At 43.0% G+C, this 22,176-nt stretch overlaps 1 protein-coding gene across 1 annotated transcript in view; it reads left to right on the top strand.

Annotated features, from left to right (window-relative positions):
- Positions 1-22,176, top strand: part of Fras1 (Fraser extracellular matrix complex subunit 1) — a 408,507-nt gene that overhangs the window by 269,079 nt on the left and 117,252 nt on the right. The window contains 5 exon segments of the mRNA NM_001415086.2: positions 606-746; positions 3,556-3,826; positions 8,193-8,277; positions 11,579-11,905; positions 21,753-21,906. Coding sequence (NP_001402015.1) covers positions 606-746; positions 3,556-3,826; positions 8,193-8,277; positions 11,579-11,905; positions 21,753-21,906 — 978 coding nt within the window.

Raw genomic sequence — 22,176 nt, 5'->3', positions numbered from 1 at the left:
CTCGTTGAGTTACGTTTCTCTACATTGTCTTCACCTCTAGTATCTCATTTAATGTTCACAATGGCTTGGTAAAACATGGTAGACAGAGAGAATCCTGTTCTGTAAGGCAATGCATTGAGCCCTAGATCTCTGATTCTAGTCTAAAGTCCTAACACTGTACCACATAGCCCTACCATAATAAATCCCAGCTAAGGAAGCAGGACAAGTAGGCACAAAGCACTCTGTCTTTCAAAGGCACTTCAGGGTCACAGTTGGTAAGGGGCAGAGAAGGAAAGGTAACCCAGAAGAGCCTGTGCTTTTAGTCTCTCTAAACACCATCTCTCACAAGTCAGTAGGCCCTTTGGAACATTCATCCGTGTGCGGTGTTCTTTAGATGATGATGTGTGAGTTGAGGTGTGGATCTCACTATTCCATTTCCTCCTCCTCGGGGGAAATCAGCTCCCTACAAATATCAGCAAGGAAACTAAATTTTCTGTTGTTACAGTGAGGCAAGTTTTATCCATTGCTGGCATTTAGTTCTTCTGGTTACGGTATCTCTACTTCCCGCTGTAGTCCTACCAGGAGATGTACTTGGCTGTGCCTTATTTGTGTCTTCTTTCCAACAGCCTGCCCTCAGGGATGCTTGCAGTGCAGCCACAAAGATCGGTGCCACTTATGCGACCACGGTTTCTTCCTGAAGAGTGGCTTCTGCATGCCCACCTGTGTCCCTGGTTTCTCTGGCCACTCATCTAATGAAACCTGCACTGGTAAGCTCATCCCTGCTGGAAGCCTGGTGATGTTACCAGTCATACCTCTCTGCAGACAGGTGCGTCTCCAGATACGGTTAACATCCGTTACGTGAAACTCAGCTTTCCATTTGTGCAGAGACCCCTGATGCTACACGAGGCACTGTTTGTAGAACATAGGCAATTAGGAAGATCCAACTCCTGATTTCTTTGATCTTAGGATGAAAACAGAAGGGCTCTGTCCCTTAAAAGTCATAACTATCAGATAAGAAATTTGATGTAAACTTGCGTGCATTCTTGAACGGCAGCCACAGTTTAGAAAATCATGTACATATAACTTGTCTAATGCATGGATTGTCTTCATGTAAACTCGTATAGCTAGTTCTGCCCAGGTGCCGTAGTGCATCTTTTATACACAAAGTGGAGAGGGGTTCTAAATGAATAGTGTGGGAAGGCTGGTCCATTAACTGCAGGTGTTTGAGGTGCACTGACTGGAAGGTGTTTGTAAGGAACTCTTTCTCCCAACACAGAACAGACATCTCCCTTTAAAAAGCAAAGAGAAGTGAATTTAAGTTTAACCCTTGTCCGTTTCTTTTTGGATAGGTAAGGCTTATGAGTTGCACCATGGCTGAGAGCTCCCGGGGTTTTGTATGACTTTGGTATTTTGTTTTTATTTCTTGACAGTACCAGGGATTGAAGCTAGGGCTTCCCACATGGTAGGCAAGTATTCCACCCTTGAGCCCCAGCCCCAGCACTAAGATGGGGCTTTTGTTTTTCATGCTGACAGCTTAATACATAGTCTGTCTCCAAATCTTTGATCTCTAAAGAGAGTAAAACTTTCAAAGAAAAAGAAAAATAGCCCATCTCTGGCGTCCTTTATTTGGATTCTTCTTGGGAATTGTAAGTGCTTGTGAGTCAGCTTACGGCTCTTGCGATAATGCACACGTCAACTTAGGAAACAGATTTCACTTTCATTAGGACGATTTTATGTAGGAGTCACCACCAGGAAACTCGGCATCCTCAAGTTGTCCTCTGACCTAGTTGTAGAAGGGCACGGTGACAGACCAAGACCTTGTTAAACTACATCGCAGGAGAAAGGATCGATTCTACATCACCATTCCCAAGTCATCAGATGTTCAACATGGGCAGAGATGAGCAAACTTTTATGACCACGGTGTATGGACTTCCCATGAATTCTGAGCCATTGCCCTGTGGATTAACGGGTACTCTTCTAGGGATAAAACCAGACACCTGCCTCTTTGCTCACTCTAACTGCATGTGATATGATGCTCGTGTCAGGAAAAGACTGTGCTTTTCAAACCTGCCAGCTCATTAGCGTTACCTGGGTGTCTATAAAATTAAGGAGACCCAACTCAGAGCATCTAATTCGGGATCTTTAGCAGTGGAGCCCAAGCATCCCTGTTACTTTAAAAGATCCCTAAATGAATCCTTATTTGGGTTACTAAGATATAAAATATACAAAAATTCCATCCTTTTAAATTATATTATAGTGATCCTTTTAAAAAGTATATTCAAAAAGTCATGTAACAGTCACCAACACCTAATTCCAGGACATTTTCAACAGCCTGAAAAGAAACTTCACAACCTTTAGCAGTGCCTGTTCATTTCCCTGTCACTCCAGCCTCTGGCAATCACTAATTTACTTTCTGTCTTTGCAGATGTGCCTACACCAGACATCTCCCATCAATAGAGCCACCCAGTATAAATGCTTTCATGTCTGGCTTCCATGTCTGCCTCTAATGTCAAGGTGTATCCGTGTTAGAGCCTGCCCTCGTCCGGGCTTCCCTTTTCATCTTTATGGATATTATGACTGCATTTTATGGTTACATCACGCTGTTTGGATCGGTTTACTTCTTCACCTCCATGTTTGTTTGTTTTCAAAACTGAATGTTGAGCCCGTATATGTCAGGCGGGCCCTCTGCCACTGAGCCACAGGCCCAGCCTTTGTTTATGTTTTTTAGCAGCTGTTTTCTTTTTTTGTCTCCGTAACTATGAGGTACCAGAGGCAAGTCTTTGCGTAGGCCTATTGTAATTCTCCATGGCATCAACAGCAGCATTGCTGGGCCACATGCAAACTATATTTTATTTGAGGAACTGGCCGACTATATTTCCTAACGAATGCCCTATTTTACATGATTCGCAACAATCAATATGGAGTCTAGTTTCTCCAACAATTATTATTATCTACTCTAACCGAGGTGAACTTTCCTTCATAACTAAAGTTTTGGTTTCCAACCTGGTGACGAATGCTGGATACTGTTTGTGTGCTTCTTGGGCTTCTGTGTGTAGAGCTCTTCAGAGAAAAACTTATTCAAATTCCAATACATTTTTAGTTCGCCCTTCATTGCTGAGATATAAGAGCTGAATATGTGTTCTCCCCCACTTCCCCTGCCGCCCCTGCCCCCAGCTCGAGCATTTGCAAACATTCTAGAAGTTGTCCTTTTATATTGGTGTTTTCAAGTACAAATGTTTTTAATTTTAATGATGTCAATTACATTGGGTTTTTTTTTCTTTCATCTTAAAACTATTTTGCCATACTTAAGAAATAATCGCTAGCTTATTCTTTGAACTCTGTTCCAATATTGTCTTTCAACAAGTTTACAGTTGAACTCTTCTATCTAAGCTCTGGTTATCCTCACGGGCATCCAGCTGAGCCTCCTCAGGGTAGAAGGATGCTGGTTGCAGAATAGCCTACATCTCCTCTGGGTACCTCTGAATTAGCACTGAAGGCCTATCTCTTTAAAATAAATACATGGAGACCAATTAGTGACTATGACAAGTCTGACCTTTAGGTTCATACATTTTCTAGACAAAGTGTACACTCCAAGTCTTCATGTGAATGGCTCCTTGACCCTTGGAATCGGTTCAATGAAGCCACTGGACTTTTCTCTCCTGAACATCCAACACCAAGACGGCAGAGTGGAAGATCTCCTGTTCCACATTGTAAGCACGCCCACCAATGGTCAGCTCCTGCTCTCAAGAAATGGCAAAGAGGTCCAGCTGGAGAAGGCTGGCCACTTTAGCTGGAAAGATGTGAATGGGAAGAAAGTGCGCTTTGTGCACAGCAAAGAGAAGCTCAGGTGAGCCAGCCCTGTTGTCCCCTTCCAATTCCTTCTCAACCTGTCCCCTAACCCCCAACCTCTTTCTTAATAGCCATCCCTTCCCATCAGGGAAGATCGATACTCCACAAATCCTTCTGGTTGCCTGTCATCGTCCCCTGTAATTGCTTTGAGAATATGCTTCTGTTTGAGACATTTTCATTTTATCACATAATTATGGGTAATTCTCTGATGTGACAGGAAAATCCTGCACATAATTACCCAGGTTTTGGGCTCCACAGAAACAAAACTTATATAGAGCCCGATGCCTCCTCCATGTGAGCGCAATGCAAGAGACTGGCTTGTCGAGGTGTCCTTTGGCCGCTAGAATTTGAGAAGAAAACTTAGAGTCACACTTAGCTTTTTATTATCCACTTTATTAGATTAATTGTGTCTAATTTTTAAGTCTGATCCAGTTTTCCTCTGGTGCTACACACACTTCTGGCTGTCTTCCCTATCCTGGCTGATGTATGCCTCAGAATGTAATTGAACATTAACAAGAGCCCAAGCAAATATAGCATTGTAATTAGCAGAGTAAATCTACTAAACAGAAGCCATGGAATGGACCCCCAAAGATTTTCCTCCTGCATTCTCTGTCACCATGGTCTACTTAGTTGGCCCAGATAGCTCACCATAGACTGTGTGTGGACAAGAGATTGCAGCCAGTGAAACAGTGATAAGAACACAAATGAATATTTTCTACTGTCAACAGTAACATGGGCGTTCTTTCTGTTGCTTTGATTGACTGACTGGTTGGTTGGTTGGTTGGTTGATTTGTTGGTTGGTTAGTTGGTTGGTTGGTTGGTTGGTTGGTTAGTTGGTTGGTTGGTTGGTTGGTTAGTTGGTTGGTTGGTTTGCTGGTTGATATTTAGCCTAAGGATACATAGGAAGAAAAATTGATGGCAGTTTCTCTATAATAGTTCAGAGCTGATGAGCTCAGTAATCTGCACTGGCCATATCATAGAAGCAAGAACAATTACTGCTCCTGTAAGCATTGTGTAAAGCACTCCATACGAACTGTGTAAATTATGTTACCATTCTACAGCCTTGACATGAGAATATGAGTAACAAGTACAGAGCTGCTACTCTAAGCCAACAATCTCACTAGACCACACCTTTAGCTACAATGATTTCTGCCTCTCGCATATTCTAGCAATAGCAAGCCTGTGCCTCTCCTCAAGGGGTGAAAACCGCTGTATAGCAAGCACACACTCCTGTGGTGTGTTTCATGCCATCCAGGCACTCCCCAAATCCTTCTTCACCACATGTGCTTAGTTTGGTTGAAAGTACATGAAGTATAGTTTTTATGTATCCATATCTCTTCCCAATCATAAAACTATGTACACACATGTGTACCACACTCACGAAGTTATACAGGCCCTGAGTCTACAGCCGTTTGCCATGAAATCATTTGTGGGAAAATGCATAGTTTTAGAGATAACTGAAGTTAACTCTCTTGTCTATTTAGCTTTTTCTACATGTTACCCAATTTCTTGCAGAATTAGCTTTGTACCCTTAAGTGGGATAAAACTCAGTAGTTTAGTAATTCTTGTAATATTCTTTCTTGGAATAAACATCCCATTTAATACTTTGGGTTTTTTATCTTTAAAAAAAACAAATAAATGAAATGATAAAAATTGTAAACAGAGATTTGAAGAGGCACATAAAAACATAAAATGAAACAAAAATGAAAGTCAATCTGACATACATGTGTGTGTCGTGATAATACTGACTGTGATTAAGATAAGGCTTCTTGAGAATGGCATTTCTTTTTTTTTTTTTGTTAGTGGTCTCACTGCATTTCAAATAATTACACAATTGTATATTCCATAAATATATGACAGGTTTCATAAACAGTAACTGAATGTTATCTCACTATATCTCAAGTAAGTACAAAATTGTCTATCCCATAAATACCTTACACATTTCATGAAATGGTAACTGAATATTAAATTCTTTTTTTTTATTAACTTGAGTATTTCTTATATACATTTCGAGTGTTATTCCCTTTCCCGGGCAAACATCCCCCTCTCCCCTCCCCTTCTTTATGGGTGTTCCCCTCCCAACCCTCCCCCCATTGCCGCCCTCCCCCCATAGACTAGTTCACTGGGGGTTCAGTCTTGGCAGGACCCAGGGCTTCCCCTTCCACTGGTGCTCTTACTAGGATATTCATTGCTACCTATGAGGTCAGAGTCCAGGGTCAGTCCATGTATAGTCTTTAGGTAGTGGCTTAGTCCCTGGAAGCTCTGGTTGCTTGGCATTGTTGTACATATGGGGTCTCGAGCCCCTTCAAGCTCTTCCAGTTCTTTCTCTGATTCCTTTAGCGGGGGTCCTGTTCTCAGTTCAGTGGTTTGCTGCTGGCATTCGCCTCTGTATTTGCTGTATTCTGGCTGTGTCTCTCAGGAGCGATCTACATCCGGCTCCTGTCGGTCTGCACTTCTTTGCTTCATCCATCTTGTCTAATTGGGTGGCTGTATATGTATGGGCCACATGTGGGGCAGGCTCTGAATGGGTGTTCCTTCAGTCTCTGTTTTAATCTTTGCCTCTCCCTTCCCTGCCGAGGGTATTCTTGTTCCCCTTTTAGAGAAGGCGTGAAGCAGAGAACGGCATTTCTTTGGGCTTAGAGTACTCTTGTGTAGTAAAAGACAATCTGTAACAGTAGCCAGAGCAACCGGGATACAGTCAGAGGTGGAGCACTCCTACTGGGACTTCAGCCACCAAAAGTTCTTTCCCTCCTTTTCAGACTGTTGATTCTACTAGTTGCATCCTCTTGAAGTTTAGAGGTGGGACTGGGGAGGTGCAGGATGGAAATGGGAATGAAAATGAAAGGAAGACCTTGGAAAATGAGCAAGAATGTCTCTAAGACTTGGTTCAAAGAGCTTGAATGAAATTCTATTTTAAAGTGTCTGTTCCGTGAGCATAAAGAAATGTATACAATGTTGTTATTGCAATCATAGCCAAGATAGAAAACAGTTCTGTCAACCCTACTCTGGTCTCCTTTAAAATCAATAGCAATTTCCTTCATCCCAGTTTCTGGCAACTGTGATCTGGTTTTTCACGTCCATAGTTTTACCCTTTCTAAAATGTCATGTGACTGGAAACACAGTCTGTAGTGTTTCCTTTCTGTAATTGCTTTCCAGCTCTGTCCTCATATTTGAGGTATAAGTACTTAGTTCCAAGAGTACATTTTAGAAAACCTTCAAGACAAGGGGCATCCAAATAGATCAGAATCTGAAATCTCTAACGTGTTGATCACAGATTTCACCAGTTCACTGTGAACTATGCTTGTTTGGTTATTAAAGACAACAATCTGCCTTCACTTCTAACTGGGTCTAAAGCTATTAGATGTCTGTGATAGGAAGTCAATCCACTGGGTCTCTTTGGTTACATTGTAGAAATTAGTTTTGAGTAAGCAAAATAGTAAGACTACCCTACCTCTCTACAGAGGTGGCTCAAACCTCAGTGTCATTAAGAGCAATTTCTCCAAAGTAATTCCAGGAGCTAGAACCAGGAAATGGTAGGAGACAACTTGTTCCGTGTCTTCCCTGGGTGTCATTCCCCTCTCACTACAGTTGGGCTTGCTCCACATTCTCAACATACTAGTAGATGACTACCCATAGTCAAATGACCAGACCTGGTAGGGGCAGGCCATGCCCAGTTTTTCTGAGGATCCAGACACCCCTTCTTAGTTGTATTCAGTGAATGGGTGGAAGGAGAGAGGAGGGAGTGAGAAATAGCTTTGTGCAGCCCAGTTCTTCAAAAGTTGTTGGAGCCAACTCACAAGAGTTTGGAAGACTATGGCAAGGGATTGCTGGTCTAAGGGTGCCACTAAAAGCCGGTGGAGCTGTAATAGATAAGATTCCTTTCTGTTCTTCAGTTTAAACACTATCTAGGCCTGACAAGTATTTTTTTTCTGGTGTGTATGTGTCTGTGTGTATATTTGTCTGTGTGTGTCTGTTTCTGTGTGTGTGTGTGTGTGTGTGTGTGTGTGTGTGTGTGTGTGTGTGTGTGTGTGTGTGAAAGAAAAGGCAGAGGAGTATGTGTGTGCATGATTTCAGTTACCTGTTATTATGACTTTCACGGTCAATTCTCTTCTACCATGAGACTTGAGGAACTAAGGATTAGATAACAATGGCTATTACCCGATGAGTCACCCAGCCATCCCCATGAACAGTATTTTTAACAGTTTCATCTTTAATACTTTCTATTTACAATGAAGATATTGTATTACTGTAATGATTTGTTCTAAAATTTTACATGAATAAAGCTTGAAAACATTGTAATCCTTTTCTTTCTAAAAACTAACATAGTGATCATGTTTTCTTTTCTCCCTTGGGGACTTCCTTAGGAAAGGCTACTTTTCCTTGAAAATTAGTGACCAGCAATTCTTCTCTGAGCCACAGCTGATCAACATACAAGCATTTTCAACACAGGTAATAAAAATGCCCAGCAGTGCACAAGTTTACGTGCCCTCTGGCCCTCATGAACCAATCCAGAGTCCCTCAGACTTCAACGGGAATGATTGAGCTTTGTTTTTTTTTTTTTTTGTTTGTTTTTTTCCGGAGCTGGGGACCGAACCCAGGGCCTTGCGCTTCCTAGGTAAGCGCTCTACCACTGAGCTAAATCCCCAGCCCACTGAGCTAAATCCCCAGCCCTGAGCTTTGTTAATCTTGTAGTTTTACTATGAAATGCTCTCTGATTAAGTTTGCGTTCTTAGGGTAGTATCATCGACAATAATAATTCCTCATGCATCTCTGCCCTGCGTGTATGTCACATGATGCTCAGTTGAACTGCCAATCCTGTGAAATAGTATCTCCAGTCTATAGATAAAAGAACTAAGGGGGGGTTGGGGATTTAGCTCAGCGGTAGAGCGCTTGCCTAGCAAGCGCAAGGCCCTGGGTTCGATCCCCAGCTCCGAAAAAAAAAAAAAAAAAAGAACTAAGGGAACAGAGTCTAGATAGTTTCTCTGGAGTAATCTAAGCTATTAAAAATTCCAAAGACCTGGCTTCACAGTCTGTGTTCTAAGCCCTTTCCTGTTGCTACCTTGCTGAACTCAGCTTGATATCAGACCTGCAAAATAACTTAAAACTGCTCTGGTTACTAATGTTTTCCTTGGTCGTAGGTAGTTTGCTTTCTCTCCTCTGTCCCCTCTCAGAGGTATAGTAGTTCTAGTACTGAGGAGGTTCTCTGAGGAATGTACTAAATTAAGTGTCATTGTGCGCATGAGCCAAACACAGATCCGAGGAAATCATTGCAGAAGCCAGGAAATTCAGGAAAACAGCCTATCACATTCATGTCTCCATAGAGATCCAGAATCGGTACAGAGGTAGAAGCTCTGAGGACTGGACTGGAGGAAGAGAACAATGAAGTGTGCAAACAGAATAAGAACAAGTGTATACACTCACACACACACACACACACACACACACACAGAAACAGGCACACACACACAGGCACATGCATGTGCATGCACACACACACACAGGAACAGGCACACACACAGGCACATGCATGTGCATTCACACACACACATACACACACACACACACACACACACACACAAAACTATAGAATTCTCACTAGGCAAGCCTGTGCGACTAATCTAAGGGCACATTAATTTTACATATTTATCTCCATGCACTGAACAGCAAGAGGGTGGGAGATCATCTTCAGAAACAAGTTGCCCCAAACCCAAAACCTCATATCTTTAGTGCCAAAGCAAAACTGACCGCAGACATGGGGTAACCACGTGGGCATAAAGCAGTAGCAGTGGCAGCCAAATGACAGAGATACCTGCCTCAGCTCTTCTCAATGATACTGTCACATCAGAGGTAGCAGGTCGCTGTAGAGAGATTAGAGGCTGATCCCTAGTCAAGTGTATAAATCTTGTTTTAATTAAAGCTAACACCTGCGTCTGGAAACATGGGCCAGTACTGAGGGCTGGTAGCTTAGCTGTGCCTCAGTTCGTAAACCCAGAAGTTCTGTTCTGATCATCTTTGCTTGGTACAATACAGTTTGGTCAATGAAAGACCTGGGGTGGAAATTGGCAAAACTTTACTCTGAGATGGCGTATCCCCACAATTCCCTTGGTTCTGCTTGTTTCTCCACAGTCAAAGGAACAAAAAAGTAATAATTGCATATTTTGATTTTATTCATCATATGATATGCCTTTATCATTTTAACTTCATGAAGGTGGAATTCTGGAAAGAAGTTTAACTTATTTTCAATTATTTTAAGGATGTGCAATATTTTACTGTCCTGTTGACCTGGGGTTTTCTTATGTAAGTTTTCTGTTTATAGACTTTGCAGTTTTCTGTTTATAGACTTTGATATCACCCCTTTTTTAAAAAAAGATTTTATTTATTTATATAAGTGAGTACCCTGTCACTCTCTTCAGACACACCAGAAGAGAGCATCAGATTGTTGTGATGGTCTAGATGTTGCAGATGGTTGTGAGCCACCATGTGGTTGCTGGGAATTGAACTCAGGACCTCTGGAAGAACAATCAGTGCTCTTAACTGCTGAGCCATCTCTCCAGCCCCTTGATATCACCCTCGATCCTTCGTGTTTCAGAATGTGAGGGTCTGTTCATTTCTCTATATGAACTCACACACAGTGTTAGAGTTGTCACCTGAGATTTTGACATTGTGTGATTTTTTTTAAGTGGCAGACCAGACACATATTACATTGATGGACAGTCGTGGCTTCCAGGAAGCTGGGAGTGGGGTGCTGTGTGGTTTTAAAAGCCATTTGGGTTGTAGAAGGCGGTGTTTCTGAAAAATCCTGGACAGATGAACTTCAAACATAAAATCTAAGATAATGTTTCCCTTGGCTTCTGGCCTGCTTGCTGATCTCTCTCTCTCTCTCTCTCTCTCTCTCTCTCTCTCTCTCTGTTTCCTCTCTCTCCCTCGCTCCCTCCCTCACTCCCCACCTCTGTTCTCTCCTCCTCCCCCCCACTATCACCCTTTCCCCATCTCTTCCTCTCTTCCCTCCCCCTGTGCCTGTGTGTGTGCCTGTGTTTCCTGCTGTGGCCATTAACTTTTATTTCTGTAAAAGAACATTTTGTCTGCTTACTAAGGTAATAGGAAAAAACCGACAATTCTTAAGAAAACATATTAACTTTTGTTGTGTTAGCAGCGTCATAACAATTAGGTAGGCGGTTGTCTTACCACACCAGGATCTCGAACCTTGTCTTGCTTTCTAAGTTGACTTGGGGTGGGGCTCTGTCAAAATAGGAATGAACTAGCTGGGAGACTATCACCAAGAGGGACTAGTAGAAACACGGATTCCAAGAGTGGGATTATGTCACTGAGTCAGCATGCTGCAATGTGGTCTAGAATCAAGCATCTACCTCCCAAATTACATGCCTCTTATTAGTCTTTCTTGCATTCAGACATCTGATTGGGTTTTGTGACACTGAGCTGGGTTCTCCTGCACGTGCGTGCAATCGAAGATGGCTAAGAAATTAGAAACTTAGAAGCAAATAGCACTTATAGATTGCATTTACTCAAGACTGGTTCTGAAGTGGCTTGAGAAACCTCTAGAATCCAGAGGCATGGAATTACCCCAGTCACTGTGGCCCGCCATACCTCTGACAAGTAATTTTACCATGGAATGTGTCGGCACTTCCGTAATCTTCCTGAAGGAGTTTAACCCCATTAGACACACTGCTGTTTTATCTGCTGCATGAACCTATTAAATGGCTCCTCTTTCCACTTCCCTTCAACTGCACAGGCCCCGTATGTGCTGAGAAATGAGGTTCTGCACATCAGCAAAGGAGAGCGGGCGGCCATCACCACCCAGCTGCTTGACATCCGGGACGATGACAACCCCCAGGATGTGGTCCTGAATGTCCTCGATCCTCCCCGTCATGGGCAATTGCTCCGAACGCCTCCAGCCCCTGCGGCCTCTGTTTATCAGTTCCATGTGGATGAACTCTCCAGGGGCCTCCTCCTCTATGCTCATGATGGCTCAGACAGCACATCTGATATTATAGTCTTTCAGGCCAATGACGGACACTCCTTCCAAAATATACTGTTTCGTGTGAAGAACGTGCCCAAGGTAGGAGTCATCCCTAGGGCGACAGTGTTCTTGTGTCTACCTGTGAAGGTTCACTTGTGGAACTATTTTGGTAATGCTCATAACGTTAGGTGTGATGAAGTACCCATTCATTTGTCCCAGCAAAGTATCTTCTACACCAGGTCAGTATAGTCTGAGAAATCCACTGTTGCTCTGAAAGGTTCTCCATTGGCCTGCAGCCATGCAACCGTGTTGTCTCCGTTCTTCTTAATGTCCCCTGCCTACTACGATCACGGGGACCAAAGTGTCTCTTTCTCTGTGTCCTTTCAAAACAGCTCATGAAACGAGATTCTCCCTGTCTAATTATCTGAATTAATAAAATGGAGTGAGTCCAAACCTTCTGTTAGCCGAGCTGAAAGAATGGGAAGAAACTGTCGAGAAACACAGGAGCTGTCCTGACAGATAGGCATACGCTTCCCATTCTGAGTCACCGGCATCCACCTCTGTACGTTGTGCCATGTCCATGAGGACCTGTAGTATTGGTCACTTAGCATTTACTTGGTGTTTCATCCTAACAATACCTGTGAAACCATGGGCTTTGTGTAGAATGGACCTTCACTGGAATTTTTAAACGACTATAGAGCCATTCTATATAGTTTGGTCCATGTTCAGTAAAGGACGTTCTTGGACATTTGTCACGTCGGAAGGGATCCTGAGCTACCCTGTGCAGGAGCAGACACTCCTGCCAGCATTTCTCAAAGCTCGTTGTCATCCACTTGCCTCCAAGTCGCTTCTCCTCATGGGAGTAAACTTGGAAACAGTATTTTATTTTTTTGGCTTTTCGTTCTAAATATCACTATCCACAGGGATGTTATTAGTGCTTAGCTAAAGAGGGATTTTTCTGAGCATACTTTAAAATCACCTGCTGTTCTCCCACCAACAGCCATTCAAGGTAAGGTGCTGCCTTTTCCCGAATCTCGCTCGTTCTAATTTGTTCCTGCTGGAAGCCGTGGTGGAGGCAGGAGACAGGCGAAGTGTGTGAAGGCTAATTGTGCGGCAGAACTGGCAGATGACCACCGAGTGGCTAGTCCTAATTGTCACCCTCTCGTGGTCACCCGTGGGCGTGAGGTTCAGTTCTGGAGAGGTGGAGTCTAACAGATGCAGAAAGTTTTCTTTTCTTCCCTCTTGGTTCCTACCACAGTCTGCAGTGAGCTTCAGTGCTGTCTTTACCAGAGCCTTCCCTATCGATCCTCGGTTCCAGTCCGTGTGTGGAGCTCTACGCAGAGTATTGCACAATTTTATACGGGGTGGTGTAGGGTGTAAGGGCACTTCTAGGCCTTATACCTGTGCACCATGTATGTGCACCTGTGCATCATTCCTGAAGAGTGAGTTCGGGTGGCACCTTTTCTCCCACCACCTTCTCCTCCGCTGTCCCCTATAGCACCACCCTGGCTCCCTGCCTAGACGGTGACTTGTGACCGTGCTTCAGAACAGTGACACTCGTGTCCTGAGCCTTGGCACTGTCCGAATGCACTGATGATAAGTTTGTTTGTATTCATGATTACAGTATGCAAACGCCTACTACTTTTTATTTTAGGAATTCAAATAAATATTCCTTTGTATCCTTCCTCTGGGTCTTTTTATCCTGCTGTGAAGGAAGGTGAGAGTATTGGTTGTACGGCCTCGCTTGTTCTAAAGGAAATTGCAGCATGCGTAGAAGGGCTTTTTGTTTGCTCTGTTTTTTAACATTTGCCGAACACTAAAACTTGATGTGAATTATTCCTTTTAATCTTCCCATTCATTCTGTGGTATTTGTACAATTATCTCTTACTTACTGGAGGAGGGAACTAAAACAAGAAGAGACTTAGAAATATTCATTCTCACAAAGGTTTTCAGCACGTGAGCTAAGATTTCATTTCAAATGTGCCTGCCTCCCACACTTACCCAGGAGGCCCTTCCATGCCGGCCTGAGGTTTCTAATATTTTAGGCATAGATAGGCTCATTCCCCTGATGGATTAAATGAAGACAAAAAGGTATTCATTTTCTCTATGTCCTATCCAAGCAAGAAGGCCCCAAGCCTTCTAGAATCTTCCTTCTGGATTCACCACAGCTTATTATAAGAGAAGCTATTTATACTCATAGGTCTACTGGGCCCCGGAAATAAAACTGGCCTCATGTGTTAGAGTGACTGGTGGGTATGTAGTTGGATAGAATTGCTCTCATTCTAAGAGCCATTTCTGAGGACGGGCATGAGGATTCTCTCCCTGAGGCTACCCGTGTGTTAAATCTGGAGACTTGCTGGTTAATGGAATGGACAACGATGTCGTAATCTCTTATGAATAGATACACAAGCGACTTCCTTTCTTTGTTCAGTGGAACCATTAGCCTGTTTTCCTGTTCTTTCTCCAATGAAGGAATAGGAGGAAGCTTTGTAAGAGGAAGCGTTAATTTAGTTTTACTCTCTGAGCAAGGTACGTTTATGTTTTTGTTGGATGGGTGTAACGGCTTGAGCAAGATGGGTGGCTATGTCTCTGTCTCCCAGATGGTTCCTGCCAGGTACCAAGTGTTCAGGGCAACTCTGCTGATGCTGGTGTAGTTCTTGGGGCTGAGGGAAGGAATTGTGAGTTCGGTCCTGTTCTTCAAGTTCTATACCACTTCACCCAGACGACCTGGCGGAGAATAAACTCGACTGCCCCTTCCAGGAGTTTGCTGAGCTACTGTGGGGAGAATAGAATCAGAAATGATGTCAAAACATGTTTTACTGGGGCAAAAGACAGAAGGGGGGGAGGATTAAAAAGTAATAAGGAATGCTCTGCTGAACAGGTTTTCATTAATTGGGTTAAGTAGCTCGACAAACCCAAGCCTGTTATAGATATATGCTTCTAACAAAGTTCCACATCCTGCAAGGGCTACGGTATGGGCAGGCGAGAGTCAGTTCTGGTAGATGGCTCTTTCGTTAGATTTCCAAGGAAGAACCTCCTTTTCCAATGACTATGATGCCCCTAGAAACCGTATCTTCTTTCCACTTAGGCAAAGCCAGTCTGGCAACCTTGCTGATCTCCTTTGATGTTTGAAGAGTTCTTTTCTGCTGCTAGCTAAGGCTTTAATGTTTAAGATTCCCCCCAGTGCCACAGCAAGAACGGGTTGAAAAGCTGTCTCTGAGAGCCCTTTCTACTGTGGGATTGCATCTGTGTAGCTTAAAGTACCCTACAGTATTGCATCCCATTCCATTCATGCCTCTCGCTGGGGCTTTTTATGGGGACATAGTTCGATACAATTATTTGCGTGAACTTCAAATGTCAGTGGTGTAAGAATGCTTGGTAGATGGATAAATACAGCTAAATCCTTTCCAAATATCCGTTTTTCTTCTTGCAGGGGTGGTGGGGAGGGGCTATTGAGTTTGTTGTATCCATTTTCCCATGAGACATTCACTGAGGAAACGTTTACTGGACTTCTAAATATTGCAATCTACCCCAAGCAAAGGTTGCATGCTGCTGCCCTGAAATGGCGACCCTCTTTGTTGACAGCCCAAAGCCATCTGGTTATCTTCCCTGTCATCCTCCTGCCGGTGTGTTTCACCTCATACCTTCTACACCACTCGTTTCTCCTCTCAAGTCCTTAACGCCCTGCAGCACCAGAATGTTAAGTCTATGGTGTAAATGAGCTCTTGAAAATGAAGGTATACCTTTACAGAATAAGTGGAGGAGCAGGGAAAGACTAGCCGACTAGCCGTTTGCTAAATAGTCAAGTTTTGAAGACTTTGATCTGGAATATTTGGGCCCGGAATTGGGCTATGGTATCATAAGAGCTAAAGTTTCATTATTTATGACTCCATTTTCATTTGGTGAGGGGATTTTGTTTCGTTTTAAGGGATGGAAGGCTGTGCTTTTTTACTGTTATTCACAATGTTAATATTTTTACTTGTAATACAATATGTAACGGCTAAATTTTATTACCAGCATTTTCGTACGCCTATTGTTCTATGAAATGAATTAGAAGAACTATTTAATTTAAAGCACCGCTTTAATCATGTCCTCAAATTTCCTCGTTGGGATTTCATTGCCTGCTAATGTACTCTGAGGGATACATAAAACATCAGAGGGCAGGATTGTTCAACTAGTAAAATAACTAATTTATTGAGCTGATGAGGATATGCGGTGGACAAAAGCTATAAGGAGAAAAAGAAGTTCCAAAATGTCAACAATTAGGGGGAGATTACTGTAAGGGTTGGCTTTTGTACCTATGATCTATAGAAAAGATGTCGCAGTTTTCTGTCCATCTCTTCTTGAATATTCCCAGTCCTTTTCCCAAGAGAAAAACAGTAAAAACAGCCATGATCAAGATGAATATGAAGATTACTATTTCTTTTTTCAAAGCAATGCATGGAGCTTAAAAGCTCTATATATTTAAGAGTTAAAACTTTTTGTCTTCTTCCTGAGTCTGGATAATTACTTCTAGCTGAGTGTACTCTAAATCCATCCACATTGTCATGATTGTAGGATTCCCTCTTTGTTATAATGAATGAATGATGAATACTGTGTATAATGAATGAATGATGAATACTGTGTGTATAATGAATGAATGATGAATACTGTGTGTATAATGAATAAATGGTGAATACTGTGTATATACGGCGGCTTGCAGGGGGGCTGGGTGCATGGATTCTTATCTCTTTGTCTTTTCCATATCTGCTACCGATTTACCATGAAGTTCACATATAGCCTTGACTTTACACTAGTCCATCTTAAATGGATACATTATTTTCAGTCACGCATTCCTTTCTACTTATATGAGTCCTTGACCCCTGATAGGCTGTTCGTGTCGCAAATTATGTTTTTCCATGTCAACAGAACTACTAACAAATTTCTATGGTCACTGATTGTCTTTAGTTCTTTTGCCTTTTAAAGACTTAATGCAACCATTCTTAGCAATAAAGATGCTATACAAATATGAACATGCACGTGTGCACGCACTCACATGCAGAGTATTGTGTAGGGAGACATAGGCTGAGCCTGTTCAAAAGAGAGACAACAGCTTTTGCTCAGTGTTTCCAGCCTGCTGTTGGTTGAGTCCATGGTTTTAACAGGCTTTAACTCTACTTGCACTCCGTGTATGAGTTTTCAGTAGAAGTATCCGTGTTTTCGCATTGCTAATTAACATCCTTTCCTTTCAACTCGCAGAGCTCAGCATTTCTTGTCAGATGGGCCAACTTGTAGTCAGCTGTATTAACTATGATTTGTTCAGAAAGTCTTCGTTTATGAATGGCAGCTTCGCCAGTGAATTATTCTTGGTTTGCAATGTTATCTTTCATTGCTTTACTGTATAACACCACTCTCCGGGCACACAGAGTCCCTGCTGTGTCATCTAGAGCCAGTCAGGTGGATGCAGTTCCCATGTGTTGCAGAATTCTCTTCGTGTTAACTTTTGGAAACTTGACCATCGTGTGAAGATTTCTTCAGGTTCAATTTGCTTGGCATTCTGAGCTTCAGTGATTTGGGCAAGCATCTCCCACCTCAGATTTGGGAGGTTTTCTGACATTATTTCCATACACAAAGAGTTTGTCCTTTATGCCTCTTCTCCTTTTTCTGTTGTGTTCCAAGTCTGGATGGTTTCAAGTGATTTTTTTGCGGCTTGCTGATTACTTTTTTCTCTCTTTCAATGGGACCTTCCGTTGAAGCTCTCTTGAGTTTTTAATTCATATGTTTTATTATCTAGCTCCGGATTTCTGCTAGGTAGTTTTTTAATGGCTGGTGGACTTTTCACTGTGCTTTTAATTCATGTTTACTTTGCTGTCTGGGCCCACTTGTAGCTTCTGTGTCTTTGATATTATTGCTTTGCACTCTCTGTCATGCAGTCCATCTCTTTAGAGCTGGGCCCTTTAGAGCTGGGCCCTGTAGATGTATCTTCTCCCTGTACTGTCGTCATGTTTCGTTGTTCATCTTCACTGTGTTCCTCAAAATCCTGCATTTGAGCAAGCACTGCTTGGCTTCCTGTGAAGAAGACTTTCAGTATTCAGTTCCCGTTATAGATTTTGAAGTTCATCTGAAGTGATAGTCTCTTTACACACCCATTCCTTTTCTTTGGAGTAGTTGAGGATTTGGGGCCTTCTCTTGGAGCCTAGCTTTGTGAAAGACTCCATCCTCCCTATGACAGTGCACTGATGTGTTCAAGGCTATCTATTGAGTGTGTAATGTCTAAAGAGTCTTATGTGCACTGTCACTGAAGCATAGAAGCCTGGCTGTGACAGGGGCTGTGTGGAATACTGCCAGTGCTTATTGGCTATTTGGGGAGTGTCTTAGTTACTTTTCTATTGCTGTATTAGGCACTGTGACCAAGGCAAGTTATAGAGGAAAGAGTTTTAGGGACTAAGTCTATGCCATTGTGGTGGTTTGAATAAGAATGGCTCGCATAGGCTCATGGATTTGAATGCTGAGTCATCAGGGAGTGGCACCGTTTGAAAGGATTAGAAGGATTGGGAGGTGTGGCCTTGTTGAAGGAAGTGATTCACTGGGGGTGGGCTTTGAAGTTTTAAAGCCCATATCTGGTTTAGTTCCCCCTCACACACACCACCACCTTGGATCAGGGTGTGGCTCTCAGGTACTTCTCCAACTCCACACCTGTGATAACAGACATGGTGATCCACACGGTGATAATGGACTAAACTTCTGAAACTGTAAGCGAGCCCGCAGTTAAATGCTTTCTTTTATAAGTATTGCATTGGTCACGATATCTCTTCACAGCAATAGAACAGTGACTAAGGCAGCCATTATGAGAGGGAATCCTGGCAGCAGGCAGGCAGGCCTAGTGCTGGACCAGTAGCCAAGAGCTTACTTACATCCTTATCTATAAGTACAGTGCAGAAAAAGTTTACTGGGAATGGTGTGGGCTTTCAAAACCTCAAATTCAGCCATTTAAATGGGGGAAGCTACAACCAGAATATGGTTCATGGACAGGGCTCTTGGTGGATTTCATGAGCTGACTACCGTGACTTTTTGCTATTTGTTGAGCTCTATAGGATTGTTACTAAAAATCCTACTTCCTTCCCCAGTGCTCCTAGAAGTCCTACAACATTTAGATAGCTCAGGATTTGAGCCTTAGATGCTATATCCTGAAGCCAAAGATTCTCATGTCTCCCCTGTGGGAATAGCAGGACAGAAAGGCTCTCTCCAAACACTAAGCTATATTGTCTTAGAGGAAAATGGAACTTAACTAATTTTCTCCAATACATCTATCTATTCTTGGATTTTTTTCTCCATCAAGATGTTAGACCCTCTCAGTTATGATTCCTGTAAAAACATTGTCTTTTGTAAAATTAAAATTTCAGTGGGAATTTGATGATTGAAACCTTCTATTCTGCAACTTTGTGGATGTCAAGTATTATATGTCCTATTCCTAGTAATTGTTTCTTCTTAACTCCTAAAAAGAGTAATTGAAAAATGACAGCATTATATTTTAAGAAGAAACAAACATTCAGAACATTGCAGACTATCCTGGACTGGAATTGGCACACTTGCATACCTTCTAGGCTATTTAAAAAGTGAATATTCTGATTTAGGAGGCCTTATTCAGCAGATCTGGTATAGGACCTGAGATATATTTTAAATCCTAATGGGCTTCCAGCTGCTACTAGAACACACTGTTCTGAGCACTGACTTGCAAGATGCACTGTGTCCTAAATGGTTGCAGTCTTCCCAGGAGCCATAGACAATTACACTGATAAAGGGTGGTAGAGATAAAGACACAGCGGAGAGCTGTCCGGGGATTGTGTGCTGAGGTCACAGTACTTACTGGCTTGGAATATGAAAGCTACATTGCCTGATTATTCCAATAATGTGGTTATTGGTGCATAATTGATCTCTACAACCAAAGTCAAAGTTGACTTTGTTGCTTTTGTTAGAAAGATTTCTAGCAATTAGAGACCCCAGGCCCTAGTGTATTGTGTTATGTAAAACTGTCTCAATGACAACCTTTGCTCTCAGGACTTTGGCACATTATATAATGCTTTAGTTATTTAGACGTGCCTTCCTTGTTTCTGTAAATAATGTGCTGTAACCATTTCGGAAGGAGAAGGTTCTCTGGAATTTTGCGGTAGAACATTCATCAAGGTAGGAAGGACCCATTTGGGGGTGTCCAGGTGTGGTGGTGGAAATCGCCATAACTACCACCTGCAGGTGAACTATTCATGCCAAGTAACTGCTGAACACCGGTCCCACCCCTTCTGAAGTGCACCCTCCTGTGAGATTGTGTTTGCTCGGTGGTTTACTGGTTTATTTGAAAGAAGCAGACTGTGGAAAACCATCCCTTATAAAATACCCAACTTAAAAACGTTGGGTCTCCTTGTTTGTGACGTTTGAGACTAGAGCACAGGCAGCCTCACTAATATTATTCTTAGGAAGATGTCAACTGTGGGGCTTAGGAAGAGGGTTCACGAAATAGGACTGGCAGTGCTTTGCAATGGTGTGGGCCTCAACCGTTACAACAGTTGTCTTCCCTGGAGTGCTGGACAGTGAGTCCATGTTCGCCAGGATGCTCCCAGCTGTCCTCACTCTATATCATGAGTCTGTTGACTGCCCCTTTAATGGACTCTTACTCTCCCTTCCCCCTGCAGCTGTCCCCTTGCAGGCCTTCATCTTCTCTCTCCTGTGCCTTTGCGTGGATTTATAGAATGTTGTCTGTAACGGCCCCCTCATCCAGCGTTAGTCACTGCCGTTTCTTGGCCTTGGAATCCATCTTTCTGTAACAGGCTGATTATCTCCTTATTTTGTTCATCCCATTGTCTTCCCTAAACATTCTCATTTCCTCCCCACATGCCTGTAAGCTAAATAGAGACTTCAGCATGGTGGAGGCAGCAAATGCTGCCGCTGCTTCTCCTCCTCCTTTCTTCTTCTTCTTCTTCTTCTTCTTCTTCTTCTTCTTCTTCTTCTTCTTCTTCTTCTTCTTCTTCTTCTTCTTCTTCTTCTCCTTCTTCTTCTTCTTCTTCCTCCTCCTCCTCCTCTTCCTCCTCCCCCCTCCCCCTCCTCTTCCTCTTCTTCCTCCTCCTCTTCCTCTTCTTCTTCCTCCTCCTCTTCCTCTTCTTCTTCCTCTTCTTCCTCCTCCTCCTCCCCCTCCCCCTCCCCCTCCTCCTCCTCTTCATCTCCTCCCCCTCCTCCTCCTCTTCATCCTCCTCCCCCCTCCTCCTCCTCTTCCTCCTCCTCTTCCTCCTCCTCTTCCTCCTCCTCTTCCTCCTCCTCCTCCTCCTCCTCTTCTTTCCTCCCTTAGGATGTTGTCACTTTTGATCCCACCTTTTTTAGCTGCCTAAGTTCTACTGGTACCAAGCATTTGGGCATTTGTCTCCATCTTTGCCTTTGCTCATGTGTCTGCCTAGAATCTGTTGCATTACCTTCCTTTTTAGAAAGCCATTGTTTTTGTTCCTCATAAATGAAATGATATTTTCTTTGGAAAATCTGTCTGAAACCTCCATTCTTTATTCCTGAGAGCTCCCTCAAGCTTCTTGCAGAATGTCATTGTGAAACATCTGTTTCTTCCAGTCTCTCCGACTAGGCTGCATGCTCTGCAGTTGGGATGTTTTTAGTTACTTAATCTAGACACGGAACTAGCATACTGTGTGTGGATGAGGACCAAAAGACAGAAAGACAAAACAAAGAAAGAGGGGGAGAGGCTTAGTTTCCTGAATAGTAGAAGTCACTTACTGAAGATCAATGAAAAGATAGAATATGAGTGCATTTAAGTATACACCGACATATTCACATACTCTGCACACAGAGTCCACACATGACCGGCAGTGTGAACTGCTCTCCCCTGTGAGATGAACTTTAGCAGCGATAAGCCCCTATGGCTTGCATTTCTGAGTATGTATGGACCCAGTGCTGTACCTTTATCTCATTCCAGAATGACAGAGCTCTGCGGCTTGTGACTAACTCAATGGTGTGGGTTCCGGAAGGGGGGATGCTGAAGATCACCAACCGAATCTTGCGGGCTCAAGCTCCAGGTGTCAGAGCCGATGACATCATCTACAAGATCACACACGACCACCCCCAGTTCGGTAACGTGTTTCTTTGGTGTGATTCAGAGGGTAGGAGTTGGCTTTGCACCGTGCCACAAAGCAAGGCTATATCTGAGCTTTCTCATACTTCAGATACCTCATATCACTTGATCACGATAGAGAGCTATCCCACTGCACATCCTTATGAGCACCATTGTTATAATATCTAAGGCAAGAATCTGTTTTTAAGTAATTTTATTTTGCACACGAGATTGGGGCACAGCAGCTTTCTGGGAGTCCCTAAGCTAACACAGAAATGGATTTCAAAGG

The sequence above is a fragment of the Rattus norvegicus genome, chromosome 14, assembly GCF_021556685.1.
Source record: "Rattus norvegicus strain SHRSP/BbbUtx chromosome 14, alternate assembly SHRSP_T2T, whole genome shotgun sequence".
NCBI lineage: Eukaryota > Metazoa > Chordata > Mammalia > Rodentia > Muridae > Rattus > Rattus norvegicus.
Note: the sequence above shows the minus strand (reverse complement) of the source record. Positions and strands in the feature narration are given on the sequence as shown.